This window comes from Melospiza melodia, chromosome 1, assembly GCF_035770615.1.
Source record: "Melospiza melodia melodia isolate bMelMel2 chromosome 1, bMelMel2.pri, whole genome shotgun sequence".
In the NCBI taxonomy this organism is placed as follows: Eukaryota; Metazoa; Chordata; class Aves; order Passeriformes; family Passerellidae; genus Melospiza; species Melospiza melodia.
In genome coordinates this window covers 34,812,874-34,829,775 of record NC_086194.1, presented here as the reverse complement: position 1 = coordinate 34,829,775, position 16,902 = coordinate 34,812,874, and the positions used below count along the sequence as shown (strand labels likewise).

Below are 16,902 nucleotides of genomic sequence, written 5' to 3'. Positions count from 1 at the left end.
ATCATCATTGTAAGGACTTTTTCTAAATTATTATTGTGGTCAGCTGACTTTGTATTCATTACTGTCACTATTTGATTAATTATTTTATATTCAAATTCTGTGTGAGGGCAAAGATAGTGTAAGAATTTTGAAGGAATTGGTAACTTCTTATATTTCCTATGTGTTCGCACCAGGCAATTTTTTTTTTTGTTTGGTTTAGGTGAGATTTTGGGGGGTGGGGGGGGAACAGCACAGGGTGGGAGGGTTGGATTGTTTGTTTGTTTTGGTTGGTTGGGTTTTGTTGTTGGGGTTTGGGAGGGTGTTTTGCTTGTTTTGGGGGATTGTGGGGGTGTTTTTGTTTGTTTTTTTGGATGCTGCATGGTTTTGATTGGGATAATAAAGTAAAACTAGAATGTATAAGAACATGCCATGGTCTTAGAACATCATTGATTATTAAGCTCATCTATATCCTTAAATGTCTGCTTCATGTTGATACTTTTTAGCTTATATAAATTTTTTTTATTTACTGTTTTAAACTGACCATTCAGCTTTTGGTTCTATTCTCCCTCTGCAAGCCTCAGTTTATGAGTGGTTGCATGAGGGTAAAACCTCATATTTATCTTTGTGCTGTGTGGGCGCAGATCACTGAGGTGAGAGCGCACATGGCAGCGTCCAGTTCTAGTGGAGCTTTGAGGCTTCACCCATTCCCCGCTCTGCAAAATCCTGTTCTTTCTGAGAGCTGGACTGAGATGGCCAGATTCATTCAGTGGAGGGCACCAAACCCCTTGCTGTCACTTGGCTTCCCAGTGGCTGGGGATACTGGAACCCATTCACTAACTTCAGTGTATGAAATAATCTACCTCACCTTCTCAGTTCTCAAGATAATTTGAGATTCTCTTTCAGAAACAGATGTCTAAGGTACAAAACTGCAAAGGTTCTGCTCCACTGTTAATACTTCAGGGCAAATAAAAGAGTCTTGTTGCTCAAGGCTGATTGTTAACAGCCCTTAATGATTTTCTCATATGCCAGTTCCTGTTGTCCCAATAACTGAGTCTTAGACTTCCAAAAGGTGCTGTTTGGGGATGATAACTATTTTATTTAAGTTTATTGACAGTTAGTTTGCAGAAAAATTGATTTTTCATCTCAGAGTATTAGGTTCACATTTGTGGACTATTTCAGTGATGATATCTTCCCCTTAAAGAGAGGGACACCCCCACACCACACCCTCACTCCCTTTGGGAAATGTGATATGTGATACGTGTTTTTGTGCATTTCTTGTTCCCTGCAAAGTAGGCTTGTTGCTGGATGTTTCGCTTGTAGCTCTGGTGACAAATCTGGAGCTGTTCGTGGCCTTGGATGAGGCATATTGGTGGTGAAATTATTCCCAGTGAAATAAAATAATAAAATTACATAAGCCACGGTGTTTACCAACGAATTTTGGAAGAAGACATTTCAGGAACGAAAGGTTAGCTGAGCACCTGGTGTTCTGACACATCTGGTTCCTGTCCATGCTCCACCTGGCATGGTTGCTGTCTTCTGGAGCTTCTTTTGAGTAACACTAGGTAATTATGCTCTTTCCTTCTTCCTTACAAGAAATAGCTTAATTCTGTGCACTCCCTATCAGCAGGAAGCAAAGATTAGGAATCCTGTCTCTTACAAGACTGCAGAGTAGTAGCACAGAAGATAAACTGCTTATAGTCATTCTAGTGACTCAGAGGAAAAATATGTTTTGTTTCCTTCTCATACAATCCTCCCTTAAAATAAACCAAAAAATCCCTCAACCACTGTTTGCAGAGGAGAGAAGACACAGTATTAAAGTGAGAGTAAAAAGCTTTCCTTTCTCATTGCTGGTAAAGATGAAGAGGTTGAACTGGTAAAACACTGGCTGTGCTCCTTATAGCAGTTCATATTAGTGTTTCCAACCAAAATTACAGGTGGCGTGTTTCCAGTGACATTTGGAAATTTAGTGCTGTGTTGATAGTCTCAAATGGAGATCCTCTGGCATTGCAAATGAAATATGTGCCACTGCAGTTCAGTTGTGGTTTAGCTGGTCATGGAGTTGGGATATAATCATATTATTTTAACTCCTGGAGATCATTACTACTTTGGGAAATAAAACCCTCAAGCATCAGAACTGTCAAGATATATATATATTTTTGAAGTTTTATATAAAGTAATACTAGGTTTTATTTCTTTTTGAATGTTTAGCCAGGTTTTCATTATTAAAACTAGATGAGACCAAGGGTTTGAGTATTTGAGTAATATTAGTATGAAGGCCAAACACAAACCTATAAATTTTAAATTTTTTTAGTAGAAAAACTAGCTGTTTTGAAATAACTGCTTCCTTTATGCTAAAGTGTTTATCCTAAAATATGGTCTTAAGCATGCACTCACCTCACATTGAAAAAACAGAGCCCTGTGGTTTATGTAAAGATTATTCTTCAAACTACTAGATACCAATTTTTGCCCAAAAAAGGCCAAACTTCCCAGTGGATTTGCCCAAACAAGGCCTGGGTTCTCACAGAAACCCACAGAATCTAACCCTCAATCAATCAATTATCAACTCTAAAAATTTATTTCCTTATAATTTTGGCAAAATGCTAAGAGCAGGATGAATGCTCCTCATTCTTCTATTTTTTTTTGTGTCACTTCCAGATGTGCTGGGTAATGATGTGTTTGACCTTAGAGAGGGGGGAAATGTGTGAAACGCTGGAAATGGAGCAGTTTGACTGAATACACAGAAATTCTGCAGGCAGGGCTGGGTCAGCTCCTTTTCCTCCGCTCTCTCCAGTGTGGCAGGGTAGGGAATGACAAACCCTTTTCCCGCAGGCAGCCCAGTACCAGGTCACCTCCAGGGAGTCACAGCCATGCAGGCTGAGGGGCTTTGCTGCCACCGGGAGCCGTCTGGGGAGGCAGCACAGCCACGCTGGCCAGGAGTCCTGCAATCCAACAAAAATGGATAAAGGGACCATCGTGCTGGTGTGGGCAGTGCTGCGGGTCATGAAAGTGGTTTGATCATTGTTTCAGTACAGAATAGATCCTTAGATCATTAATTAAGTTTTATTTTAATTGATTTTGGAGGCCTTCCCTGATCTGAGTGAATGCCTTTCCACAGTACAGGGAGTTTTTAAAACTCTCAGCCAAAAGAGACGTCATAGCGTGGTGAGGAGTAAAAATGCTCATTTAATTACTGAAATGGGATAATTTCAGAGATTACTAATGATATATGTTATGTCCTGTGTGCTTGACTGTTAAGTGCAAATGGACCTTTTATTTACTCTCCAGTGGGCTATCATGAGGTTATTTGACTTGAATTAAATGTTGTTAAGTTCTGTGAAAATGGCATTCTAATTTTTCTCTATGTCAAGCTTCATTAAGTGTATTTGCACTTAGAAATTGCAAGCAAGATGTTAACAGTTCAAATGCGTAAAAATTGAATATTAAAAAGTAAAATTAAATAGCAGCAGTCATGGAGGTTTTTTCCTTCTCTAAGGGACATTTCCAGCACTGCTTATTTCTTGTTGATTTGATTCATGAATATTTTGCCTATCAAATAAATAGATTAATGATTGCATTTGGTTGCAGCAATAATTGTGTGTTTCAAATAAAAACAAATTAGCATAATAAGTGGAAAAGCATCATGGCACATGAAGTGTGCTTGCAGTTCATTACATCTGAAAGATCACAAAGACCTTTTTTTGGCATTTGTTGCTTTTCAGCCAGTTACCAGCAATTATGTTCTGTTTGAATAGGAATTAAGTAGCTGATTTACAGCATTACTGTTTTTATGCTGAGGCGTGAGCTGCTGAGACTGAGGGTGTCTTCAGTCACAGTGCACTGTAATATTTTCTGAAAGGGTTAGGGTTATACCCTCCTACACAGCTCTCTTTCCTGAAGCTGCTGCTGGAGATTGTTTGGGCTTTCAGAGGAGAAGGTCATAGTAGGAAATGGCTTGAATTTGGGTTGTTTGGGTTGCCATTCTTTGTGCCAGAGGCGGCTGCAGCCTGTGGGTGCCAGCCTGTTCAGGCGTGCCAGAGGGCCCTCCAGGGCCGGGCTCTATCTCCAGTCAGCACCACTCTAAAAGGGGCCAGAAAAGCCCACAGCTGGAATGTTTTACACCACTCAGCCTCAGTTAATGCAAATTATTTTGGGGACAGAGAATTGGAAAGTTCTCTTAATTTCTGGTAAGGGAAAACTCTTCTTAAGGCGGTAGATTATCTGTAATAAGGATTTCAAGAGTAGCAAAGCAATACATGTTCAAATAAACAGATAAAAGCATGACTAACTGTATCAAGTGTTTGGTTTGAGAACTTCAGATTTTATTTGTGTGTTATTTGTATCTAATATATGGTACCGGAAAGTAATGCACACTCTCATTTTTCACTTTAATTGCCTGTTTGAAGGCAGCATGACAGATCCAAAGGTTGCTTTCAGCAACTGAGGAGCACTGTGGTCACTTACTACTGTGCAATAATTAACTTAATTGCAGAAATTAGAACATTTTTTAAATATTCAGGATCCTTGACTGGACTCCATGCATTCTTTCTCTTTTCTATTGTCCATATCTGAAATAACCTTTTCTTGCATATGGTTATGCCACAATTTTTTTTTCCTCAATAAATGACGTTTTTCAGGTTTGCAAGTCCTTCTGTTTGTTTACTTGACTATTTGGTTTCCAAATTAAAAATAGGAAATGTCAAGTGATCACCTCATTTGTGTTGCTAAAATACTTTTAGTAACTGTGCATTAAATTAATGCATGTGAAGCTGTAATCAGAATCCTGTTTGTCTGGACAAGATACGGGATGGCCATTATTTTTGGAAGTTCACAGTCTGAATCAAATAGTGGCAGCTTGCAAGGATGAAACAGATTTGCTCCGATGTAGTGTTATATAAAAGGTTCTATTCTGCTGTAGTATCAAAGCATAGGCTTGTTTCTGTGTAGGTTATCTGAAATACCATGTGTTATTTTATCACCCACCAACATACCATTTTCTCATATGACAAAACCCTGAGTTCTTGTGTCTCACAGGGGTTGTGTTACAAAATGGAATTTCATTTGTGTTAGTCTGAGTTAGTGAATGGATGCTGTTGGTTGTGGTGGTCTCAGAGGTTTTTGTGCTTTAGTTTTCAATGATTTTCTGCTTTTGAACTTCTCGCCCCTTTTTTATACTCCCTCTTGCAGTGGTGTCCTCTGATTGCATCTCAGAGGTTCTGCATTCATTCAGACTCAGTGAAGCTAAAATGCTGGGAGCGCTGTCCCTGGGATCATGGTGTCTTTCCAATGAAGAGGCAGTTTTACAAATTACCATTTTCCTTGGGAACTCCACAAGGGCTGCCTCACTTCCCTGGGAGGTGCACCAACATGAAGGGGCCCGTGTGTGCTAATCCAGGGTGTTAAGTCAGCAGCTGCTGCTTTGCCTTCCAGCTGCCTCTGTGTGCATTCCCAATTTATACTTGTTGGGTTTTTTTACTGAGGCAGCCTCCATTTAAATAAACCTTCTGTTTGACATTTCCTTTTGCTAACCACTTGTCTACATGTGTAATATGTAATTTGCAGTTATTAAGATTAATGAGAACCTTTTTGTGCTTGAAGGCTTTAGGAGAAGTCCACAGCAGTTCAGCTTTTGGGCTGTGACTTCTGAGGCTTTACCTTGTCTTTGGAGTGCATTATTCTCCTGCTGTAGTGCAGCAATTGCAATTGCTCAGTTGCTGTGTGGGAAGTCCACAGGCCTGGGTTGAGCAGCAGCCCAACAGAGCTGTCCCCCAGCTGGCCAAAAATGCTGCAGTTTCATGACCTTCTTGTATTACTTATGTAACCTGTGTCTGTAAGGGTCTCTTTTTTCATGGCTTCATGCACTTAAGTACAATTTGATGGGGGAAATAAACTGTTTGCAGCAAACTGAGAAATTCTTGCAACTCTGGGATAGACAGAATTTTGTCCTAAAGCAGGCAGAATTTTGTCCTACGACATATTCTGGAGCCTCTAGCCTTCACCAAAACTGTGAAACTTGACATAAGTAGAGTGTTTTCTTGTTTGTACTTGCCTGAATGTAGCTTTCTTAGTCATCTGTTTAGAGAGCTAAGTTATCTGAAGAGCTTATTGAGGAAATGTGAAAGGTTGTATCTGATCTCTGTCACACATTTTGATAAGTCCATCTCTGTGGCATTTAACACCTTGATATTGGAAAGAACCTAAACTTGTGCTTAAATTGTAAAGATGTTCTTGAATTCCAGATTTGAAACTCTTGCAGAATCATATTTATCTTCCAGTGTTCTGTCTTTGAAGTGAAGAGCATAATCTCCTTTTTGAAGATGAGGACTTTTTTTTTTTTCTGGTAAAAATATAATTAAGAGACTGTGTTAATTTGTCTGTGATATTTTCTCTTTTTATTTACAAGAAGACACGAACAACGTTGCATTTGGAATTGATACTGTGAAACTCATAATGGTTTCCTTGTAATGGAGGTTTTAGATGGGGAGCAATTTCCAGTAACATTGAATTTATCTATTTCTGGCTTTTTAAGCTACATCCACATAGGAACAATTGCAGACTTTTGAGGAAGCCAACAGAAATATTTGCCTTGGCATCATTAGTGAAGCGAACCAGTTTCAAGGGAAGTGTAGGTTTTAATTAACTAGCTGAGCTGACTTATATCAGCCAGTTTCAAGGCCAAGTGAAATACAAGACAGGCACTCTGTGAACCTGCTGGTGGGCGAGCAGAACGTGTGTATGGATGTTCTGGCAAAGTCAGGTTTGAGTCTGGGGAACCTCTGTGTTGGCAGTTTACCCCAGTGTGATCTTGCACAAAAAGGTGAGATTATCATTAACATCTCCAAGTGACTTGGGACAGACTTGTAAGTCCTTGGTCCTTGCAAATATGTGCTTTTAAAATCCTTTTAAAATCCTTTGCAGGGCTGTTATTTTCATTACATTAAAGGTGTTTTGTTACTCTTTTAGAGATTAAATGAAATGGAAATAAGGCCCTTGGGTTGGCAAGTGGAGTTTTGCCTTTTTGCTTTTGTTGTAACTATTTGGTATAAAATTGATACAACTTACAGAAGACATATTTGTCAAACCTAGGTCTTTTTGAGATGTCTCTAAATATCTCTTTTTAAGAGATCTCTAAACCTTTCCCTCCAAAAAGTAATATCTGCAACATCAGTGAACTGTCTAGTACTTCTCACCAGAGGCTCACTGGAGCTCACTGAGAGACCTTGTTTGTTAGGCTGAAATTTGTTCCCTAATAATCACCCCCACAATCAATTAGCATAGTACCCCCTATGACAAAAATGGATAAAAGGATAGTTATCAGCCATAAAGGACCTACTCAGGTCTGTGAAATCTCTTGGAGGATTACAGGTACCAAAAAATTTTGACAATCCAGCCACTGCATTTGTAAGTGAGTAGGGATTCATGTCTCCTTCTTTGGGCACCTGGATTTTCTGTCAATCTTGACCTCAACCTCTGCTTTTGTTAAATGGTGGCAAGGCGGTGTTGAAACAGGACTGGCCAGTTCATATTCAAGATGTTGAAGGGCAGTATAATTTTTACCACATTCAGGTCATTATTTTTCTTCAGAGACTATCTTCACCACTTTGCTAGTGGTAGCGATCTTTCCTGGGCCCCGTAAGAAGAAAGCTCATGGTTGTAAAATAATGCCGCTGGAATTTGTTAGCATTTTGTAAGGTGAAAAGTGATCTTTCACAGTGATTTAAAACCAGAGCTCTTATGAAAGTTAAGTTGCTTCTGATAACTTTCTTGTATCTTGTAGGGTAAAAGCTTATTGCTGCATTATATACAAAGAAGAGGTGGCGTGTATTTTTGTGCAGAAATATTAACGCAGAACCAAACTATATAATTGAAGACTCTGCTTATACAGGATTATATGTATGCTTTTGTTTATTATTTGCTCTCTTTAAAATACTTTGCCAGGTTAGGATTTTGCAGTGCTTTCAAGCTGCAAAGTATTTCTGTGTAGTGAGGTGATTTAGTAATCATAGCATGCTTCAGTAGTTGGTGATTTATTTTGTTAGAACATACTCCACAGAAAATGCTGGCTTTGTGTGAACAGTTCAAAGATGGCTCAGTGCAATTTATGGTCTCTCAGCCTTAATTATACACTCATACTACTTGTCTAGTTGTCCAGTATGAATCAGTTTATAAAGCTGGCAGTGGTGGGCCAGATGTGCATGTGCCTGGACAGCACAGCCATGCAGGTTTTAGGTGGATGCAGAGGAGCTGCCAGTGTGCCCCTTCATGTCCCTCCACTGGGGAAGGGCTATGCCAGGGCCCCAGGGCTGCTGCACTTGTGGCACAGCTGGTTTTCCTCTCTTCTGCTCTTCTCTGAGGGCCTTGCTGTGGCTCCAGAACACGTTTATGTGGGGGTTTTTTTGTGTTATAGCTGAGGAAGAGAAATAGTACCAGCAGTGTTATGTGTAGTTCTTGCTGCAGTGCAGAAGTGAATGCAGTATCTTCATGACTGCCAACCCAGCACCTGGTTGCAAGAGAATAAAAATGTGTCAAGCATTCTAAGTGCTAAATTCATACAAGATTTTTTTTACCATGGCTTGGATTATTTTCTGGAATTGGTAAATGCAGCATAATTGACTTTAAAAACGTGTGAAGTCTGATATATGGGGGGGGAACAGATAGATTGAATAGAATCTACATTGTGCTCCTTGTGTGACAGGCAGCACCTACTGAGAGACAGGAGTCTGCTTTCTCCAGGTGCCAGCAGGCAAATTGCTCTCTGCTTTGATAACACACTCCCACAAAAGTTATGGGGCTTTTGGTTTTTGTCTTTGTATTTTCATCTTCAGCTGGTATTATGGGAGCTGCTGGCAAGCTGCAGGAAGGGTGGTGGACTCTCCATTAGAGCCTTTCCTTGTCGTCTCCCACTGATAATGTGCAGCACTCTGATGTAAACCAGCCCCAATTTTGTCTCCTTCAGTCACAGAAACTGTTGTTTATAGGTGGAGGTTAATCCCATTTAAGAACTGGATTAGCAAAGACATAGTCATTTAACCACAGATGCCTGAACTTGGGTTGCAGCTGATGCCTTACGTTTTAGCTTTCACATTTTTCAGATTCTGTACTGCCTAAGTGTGTGACTCTGAACTTCATATAAAGTGTTATCAAGTTCTCTTCACAGATGAAACAATTGTTAGACAAAACAAACCTTTTCTGAGAACCAAGGACACCATTGCAGCTTCAGGCCCAAAAAGCAACACCAGCAGATTGAGGAGAGCAATCTGGGAGGATGAGGCTTCATAACCTGAAGCTGTAATTGAATAATTAACCCCAATATGTAAATGGACCAAAACTTATAGAAGTGTGAAAACTCCTGACTGGTCGACCATCTTGGGTAAAGCCACAGCTGGTCTCTTGGCCTGCCCAAGGCATATCCTTTAAAGGCCTTTCAATAAATACCTACTTTATTCCTTTAGTTCTGTCCAGCCTCTGTTCCAGGTAGCCTCTCTAGGCATCACAGCAGTTCTCAGCTAGTCCTGGCTGGGATTAATGCCCTGCAGACATTCTGCATTGAGACAGTTCCATGGCAGGCCACGCACCACCGAAGTGTAAATCTAAGAGAGCTCGCCATGGCAGTAGTTCTATGCTTGGCCTGCTAAATGATGATGGGTTTTATAGAAAGTTAAAAATCTAAAAAGTTAAAGATCTGTGCATGCTGTGTGAACCTCACTTCCTCAGAAAAGTGAATTAGATGCCATGGGAGATCGCTGACACTTTGCTGTCTTTGGTGAGCTTCATATGGAATGTGATGTGCTGGCAAACACTGCAGAATTTCCCCAGGCACCAGCAAGACCTTTTCCTCTTAAGAACAACGGGCTTGGGTTTGCTGATTGGATTGGCACTTGTACTTTTATCCCTCTTCATTGAACTTTCATAGAGTTATTATCTCTTCAGAGATATTGATAAAGGCATGTTAGCAAATCCTGCAGCCTAAGCTGTGCAGGAGCTAGTGTAAGGAGAAGGATTAGGGTCAGTCTGAGCTTTGAGAGGCAGACAGGGGATTCCCTTCTCCTTGAATAAGGACATTATCTGCTTCAGCAGTGGTGTGGGTGTGACAAATGCACAAACCCTCAAGCACCATCCCCATTCAGTTCAGTTAAAAATCTTCCTTAAGGCACAGCAGCAGAGACAGATTTCAAAATAATTGTATCATGTTTTAAACCCCACAAAAACCACCAAAAGCAACTGATCAAGTCAAACTAATGTGTTTATCAAGATAATGAGTTTTTAAACATTAATAATGCTTAAAATCTCTAGAAGGAAGCAAGAACAATCCAAAATACAGGATTGGCTTGGAGTGCCTCGTGCCCTTCCTCCCTCACCAAACACAAAGTAGATGGTTCTGAGAAATAAAAGATGGAGAGCAGCAGTGCTGTGGGGAGCCATTTGGTAAAGGCAGTTTTTATTCTTGATAGTTAAAACACAGAAGTTACACACAGAATTGCTTTTCAAGTAATGCATAAAACGTTGTTAATGACTATAGTAATCTGCACAGGCAGGATGCACACTTTCCATTGGGAACTTTTGAAGACTATTTATGCTCAGCTCCTAAAGGTGCCTAACTTTGCAGGGCAAAGTTGTATTTGAAACTTCAAGTTATATTGAAACTTCAATATAACCCTGGGTTTTGGTATAAGAATGCTGTCTAAACTATGAACATATTCCCTTGGCTTTGGTTTCAAAAATTCAGACCAAAAGTCCTTTCTTAGATAAAAGCACAACTTAACTGCAAAGGACAATTGAAACAGCGATTGAAAACATATTTTTTCATTTGAATGAGAAAGTTAGCACTTGAGGGAATTTGGATATGTTTGCTTCGGGGCTTTTGGTGGGCAGTGCTCTGCTTGGCAAGCATTTTGCTTCAAGAGCATTTTTGTATGACTTTTCTGATTCAGAGCTTCAGAAAATAAGCTGTAGAGAAGGGAGAGAACAAAACTCAGAGATGCAGAAGAAAAGTCTCAAGACCCAGCAGAAGAGATCTAATCACTCTTGGAACATGTTAAAATGTTAAAATAGCTACATTAAAAAAGAAGCAAGCTTGAGCCATTTAATGCTATAAATCATGGAAAGCAGTGAAAACTAGTATTTATGAGGGGGATTGTGAAAGCTTGTGTGACAGTTGGAAATTACATCACTGTTGATGTTTCAAATTCTTGGGTAAAGTAATGCAATACTGTGTTTATGAATGAATGAGCAAGTGATGGAGCTGTGCTAAGTGTACTCTATGGATAAACTGGGTTGAGCTATTTTGTACCTCTTGTGTCCACTTAGGTTACTTTGCACCATTCAATCCCCTAATTTCAGTGTAAGTGCACAAATCTCAATTCTGTGTATGTATTTCTTTATTCCAGATACAGACCCACGTGTATTAGAAAAACAAGAACTTCAGCAGCCAACCTATGTTGCTCTAAGTTACATTAACAGGTAAGTGTGGTTATTTTTCAGGTATAACTGATCTTGGTTTGGTATATACAATATGTATTCTATCAAAATTGGCATGCTTATGGATGCACTCTTTTGCATCATGGGATATGACACTATCAAAACATCTGTTTTGGAAAAACAGTTGAATTAAAATTTAACTGAATTTTTAATGACTTTTGCATAGGGCACATGCAGCCCTGCAGCTGTACTGCTCAAATAGTTAGGAATGAGGTTTTAGCTTTTGATGTTTTAGCTAAATCTCATGCCAAACAAGATAATTTTTCTTGGCTTAGTTTTCTATTTTATTGTACTTCACACAAGTGAGTAGAGAAAGATTTCACTTATGATTGAAAAAAGCTCTATCTGATAATAGTTCAGCATATAAATTGAATTTTACAGAACTTCAGAAGTTTTTCAACCACAATATATATCTTTAAAAGTCTTACTTACCAGTCCTGTGTAACCTAAAACTTGAAAGCAATTAAGAAATTAAATCATTTTTAAGTACTTTTCTACGTAACAGAGCCCCACCTTTTCAGTTATTGACTGATGGTGGTACTGAAACCTCCAGGGTACTCCAGCATGGATTATTACTTTTTATGCATAGAAAACCAGTTTGCATTTTTATTTTTGCTGTCTAGAGGATGAGATACAAGCTCATAACCCTATAAGCTTGGAAGATTAACCCAAGATTCAGTTTGGCATAGACTGAGTTGATTCAAACTCTCATGAGTTGCACAAAATTTTTCCTTATAATTCTACTTCATTTTAAAAATGGGAAAAAGTGAAACAAAAGCAAAAGCCAACAAACTTTTTAAAACACAGAATCCACTTTCTATAATGTTTGCTGCAGCGAGAAATGTCAGTGGGTGTGTGGGGGAAGAATACTTGGAGGTATGGAAGTAAGATCTGGTGTTCATTTGGTGAAATGACTACATTTTCTCCACTGCATGAGACTATGATTAAGAATAGCCAGTATTGACATGATTTCCTACTTGGCAAGTAACTCTTGTTCTTCCTGGAGACAGTCCGGCTCCTAAAGCATATTTTGAAATTAGCCATGACCCTTTTTAACACTTAGTTCTGCTGATCTCATTTAATGTATAAAACTTTTTTTTTTCCAATATGTAGGCTTGGTATGCTGTTGTGCATGTTGGTATGTTTCCCTCTTTCCATTATATACTTGGGTGTTTTCTCTTTTTGCTTCTGTGGTTATGTTACTTAATGTGAGAGAGGAGAAAGGTTTTGGTTTTTTGTTTTTTTTTAATTAGGGAAAAGCTGCTTTTAAGAACACATACTTGACCATGGGACTTGTTTTAAGACAGTGGGACTTGATCATCCAGTTTGGAATCAGACTAATTTTAAAGTAGTCTGAAAGTGTTAACTCATCTAGATTTCATTATTTTGGTACCCTTTAAACAAAGTTCTGTGTAACTGAGACAGTTTAGTTGCCACACATTTTGTCCAAACTTTCTTACCCTGTCATTTCTGAAAAGTAATTCTGGAGAACCGAACTGTGTTGTTTGTATAGTAAAACTGAATCTGAATTGACTTGTACTTGAACCAGCTGCTCTTTAGTTGCTCTTTTAGTTGTATTTTAATTTTTTCCAAAGTGCTAGTATCTTTCATTGAACCACCTGCTCTATGCAACTCAAGCTCTTGGGGGAGCAGCAATATCCATTACAGTACGAGACATGCCTTTCTATTTCCCACTACATATGCCAGAGCTGAGTTCTGCTTTGTTGTCCCAGGCTATGAACTCAGATTTTGTAGCCTAATACATGTCATAAACATGTTGCATACTGTTAGATATCAAACACCAGATACTGCTGCACTTTTTTTAAACCCATGCTTTTATGGCTTCCAAGTGGAACTGAACTTAGCTCAGTTCCTGCTGTGAGTTACAGACCTTAAAACAATCTTCCTCTGCAAGTTTGTATATTCAATATGCTCTGTGTGGGCCATACGGTCTCGTGGAGCCTGGGAAAATAGGGGCAGCTGATTCTCAGGGACTGCCAAAATTGTATGATAAGATGTGCACTGAATATATGTTGTGGTAGAAAGATTAAATGGGTGTGCTTTATGCTCTGCCCATTGCCCTGTTGTATGGTGGCTATTATGAGCTAAAACAAAACATAAATCTGGGTTGTCTGGCTTGATAGCTGGGAGGATAAAGTATCAGTAAAACAGATAGTAGAGAGAGAAGGGTACTGGAGTCTCTGTTTACAACTTGAAACATACTCTTGTTTCCATTTCCCTTCTATCCCTGGTTATTTTCTCAGGCATATTATTTTGGCAATACTGTTTGAGCTCTGAAGTTCTGAAACAACCCTCAGATTGTGGATGTCTAAATCTGTAAGGCTCCAACTCTTTCTCCACTGGAGATTTACTGCCATTACAGCTTTCAGTAACTGCACACAGATGCTGCTTCCATAGTGTGTGATCCTCATGTAGGCAGATAACATTCCTTTTAAAATGGGTGGACAAAATATAAATTATGGGTCATAATGGTTTGTTACTGCTACATCAAACACTTCCATCAGACACTGACTGAATTGCCACAAATCCCTTTCTCAGACAAAGTTTAGTGTAGCCTTAGTGCAGTCCCCCAGTATTGATGGATTCCCTGCTTTCTTCTGCTTTGGTTTCTTAGAAGTCAGAATTGGAATCAATAAAAGACACACTACAGCCAAAGCAGATGCAGTTAATCTGTTTCCATCCTATAAATACAGGAGAGGTTTGTCTGCAAGGAGTTCAGTGGTGCTACTACAAGAATGGAGTTCTGGCTGTGATCTGTCAGGAATAGTTGCAAATGAGCATTTGGGCCAACATCCTCCAGTACTTTCTGGGGCATCTCCTTTGTGGATGGGTCAGGACACCTTTATATTTTGTATTGCACTGAAATGCAGTAGTTAGCCACCGTGATTAATATTGCTTACACTGCTACTTAAATGCAAGATTTATAGCTTTAAGGTAATAAACATGACTGTGAATTTTGCTTGCAGTTTATTGGAATCTGCATAGCATTGTTTGTGCCTCTGAGTGTGCTGGTCTGAGTCCTTAGAGGTGATGGCTCTCGAGGTTGCTCTGTTACCTGGCATTGCAGGGTGCAGCCAAGGCTTTTAGCCTGGTGCAGTCTCATGGACAGAGACTTCTCAGTATTCTCATTTTTGAAAGTTTCTGTCATGTGGATACTGCTGGTTACCTGTTAATGAGGAGAGCAGCTGCTGTGGGAATGTTTGGGCTTTTTAGAAAACAGCAAAACAAGCATACCACTATTACTGGCACAAGTGAGAAGACAACAGAGGCATGCAAATAATTCCTTTGTCTGAAAAGGTAGTATTAAAAAAATGTTTATAATAAAAAAGCTCTTATTCCCAACTTTAGTGGATGAAAAATTCTGTACAATTAACTTTTAATGGAGGTATTTCAACTTTTAGATTGGAAGTATCAGAAATAGGAAGAAAGCATAAATTATTGGAGTAAATTCCTTTCACCTTGATTATGAAGGGTGGGAGGTGCCATAGTAACATATATTATTGGAAACATATACCATAAAAAGAACAATTAATTCTGTATTTATTACAATTTCCATGAAATACATTTTTCTTAAATACAGTAATTGCTTTGTTTTAAAAAGTTTCATCCAGATGGGGGAAAAAGAAAACTAGTATGCACCTACAGCTGAAACTAAGCAGTCATAATTATATACTGTTTCTACTTCAAATTGCATAATGACTATATTAGGGAATTGTTGAAAATAAAGACTTGTAATCTTAAAGTCTTAAAATCTAGCAAAATGCTTTAATTATGTTAACCCCAGGTTCTTTTTAATAGTGTTTTTCTGTTCATAATTGAGGTCATAGAAGAAGGGTTATACAGTAAAATACGTTTTAGGCATCAATCCTGCAAGCAGTTAGAGCACACTGGTGAGAACATTTTCAGTGTTGCCTCTGGGCAGTCTGTTGAATGAGACTGTTGAATGTCTATAAATTTCATTCTCATGCACAGCTGGTACCACAAATGGAACCTGTGATCAAACTTGGATGGCATTCTTAGACGAAGAACCCAAGATTATCCTTGCACATCTCTGAACCAATCTAACATTTTCTCTCCTCCTTCCAGATTTCATTTTTAACTAGCAAGATTTTGCCTCACTGTTACCATTGTAAAGTCCTATAGGCTTCAGGCATCTCATGTCCCCCCCTTCCCTTTTATTTCACCTGTCATTGACTTTTCAAGACAAAGTTTTCTTACTTTGCCTCCTTTTTTTAATACCATTAGAAGTAAAATCAATCATTTCTGTGAGGATATACATTTGTGAAAGAAATTAATTGCTTGTAAAGTTCTGGCCACTGCAAACTCTCCCTGTGTCTTGTCCAGCTTGCTATTACCTTTTTTTTTTTTTTCCAGGAGTAAAACAAACAGCCAATATCATAGTATTTAATGATTATTTGAAAGCTCTTTCGAAAAGTGACAAAATTTTAGGTAATGTTATGTTTAGTATGCACTAAGTTACTAATGCAGTAACAAGAAGGATAGTTTTGGATTTGAGGCAATGTACTTTGACTACATCTGTGGGATTTTGTTGCCTGGAATCAGAAGAAAAACTTTTGCAAATAATGTTGAAGTGGTGATATCAATAGCTGTTCTTTAATGAAAGCTTTCAGGTGCACAAAATACAGGAATGTGCACACATGGCAGAGGATTTCTATGATTTTTATAAGGGTAATTAATTAGTATATCTAGCAGGTACAACCAATAAGGGACCATTTGCCTCTTCAACCCACCCTTGGGTCTGCCCCTTGGAGTTGCTCCAGGGGGTTCCTTGCCCTACATCTTGGTATGTCCCTCAGATGCTGGTGTAAAACAAAAGGTCCATGTTAGAAATTCTCTTCTTGGGAATAAGACTAAACAGAATTTCAAGATTATTTTAGAATGGGTTAGCTGTTGTTCTAAAGTGTGAGAAAGGCTGAGAAAGTGTTAAAAACTATACAACCATATATTAAAAATCTATAAAGCCACAAATATATGAAAAAGCCAAAAATCTTCAGGCATCAGTTTCTTAGCAGGGCATCCAAACCACGTGATACTGCAACACATTGCACTTTTCCTGTGGTTCAGCCCTGAGAGATTTTCCTGGGGTAAACTATGAGCAGTAGTTGCACAAGAAGCTGATGAAAGACTGTATCCTCCTGGAGGTCATAGCCCATGGCTGGATGTGCCATCAGAGTGCTCTATCAAATATTTTCTCAGCAGCAGTGAAATTCTTGTTGCTTCCTTTTTTTTTTAAGAGCACAAGCATTAAGTTGTTTGAGTAATTTGTGGGAGACAATTCAATTTTCTCCCCTTTGATTCCCTAAGAGTGTTTTAATCCTGAGACTATTGATTAGTTTGGGGTAGGATGTAGCTTCTCTTCCTGGCATTTCTCCTCCTTGCCTTCTGATGCCTGTGTACCATCACTGT

General features: G+C 38.9%; 1 protein-coding gene across 1 annotated transcript in view; it reads left to right on the top strand.

The window, feature by feature from the left end:
• The window catches only part of JAZF1 (JAZF zinc finger 1), a 186,241-nt gene that overhangs the window by 90,913 nt on the left and 78,426 nt on the right, over nucleotides 1-16,902 (top strand). The window contains exon 2 of the mRNA XM_063153636.1: nucleotides 11,364-11,436. Coding sequence (XP_063009706.1) covers nucleotides 11,364-11,436 — 73 coding nt within the window. The remainder of the gene's footprint in view (nucleotides 1-11,363; nucleotides 11,437-16,902) is intronic.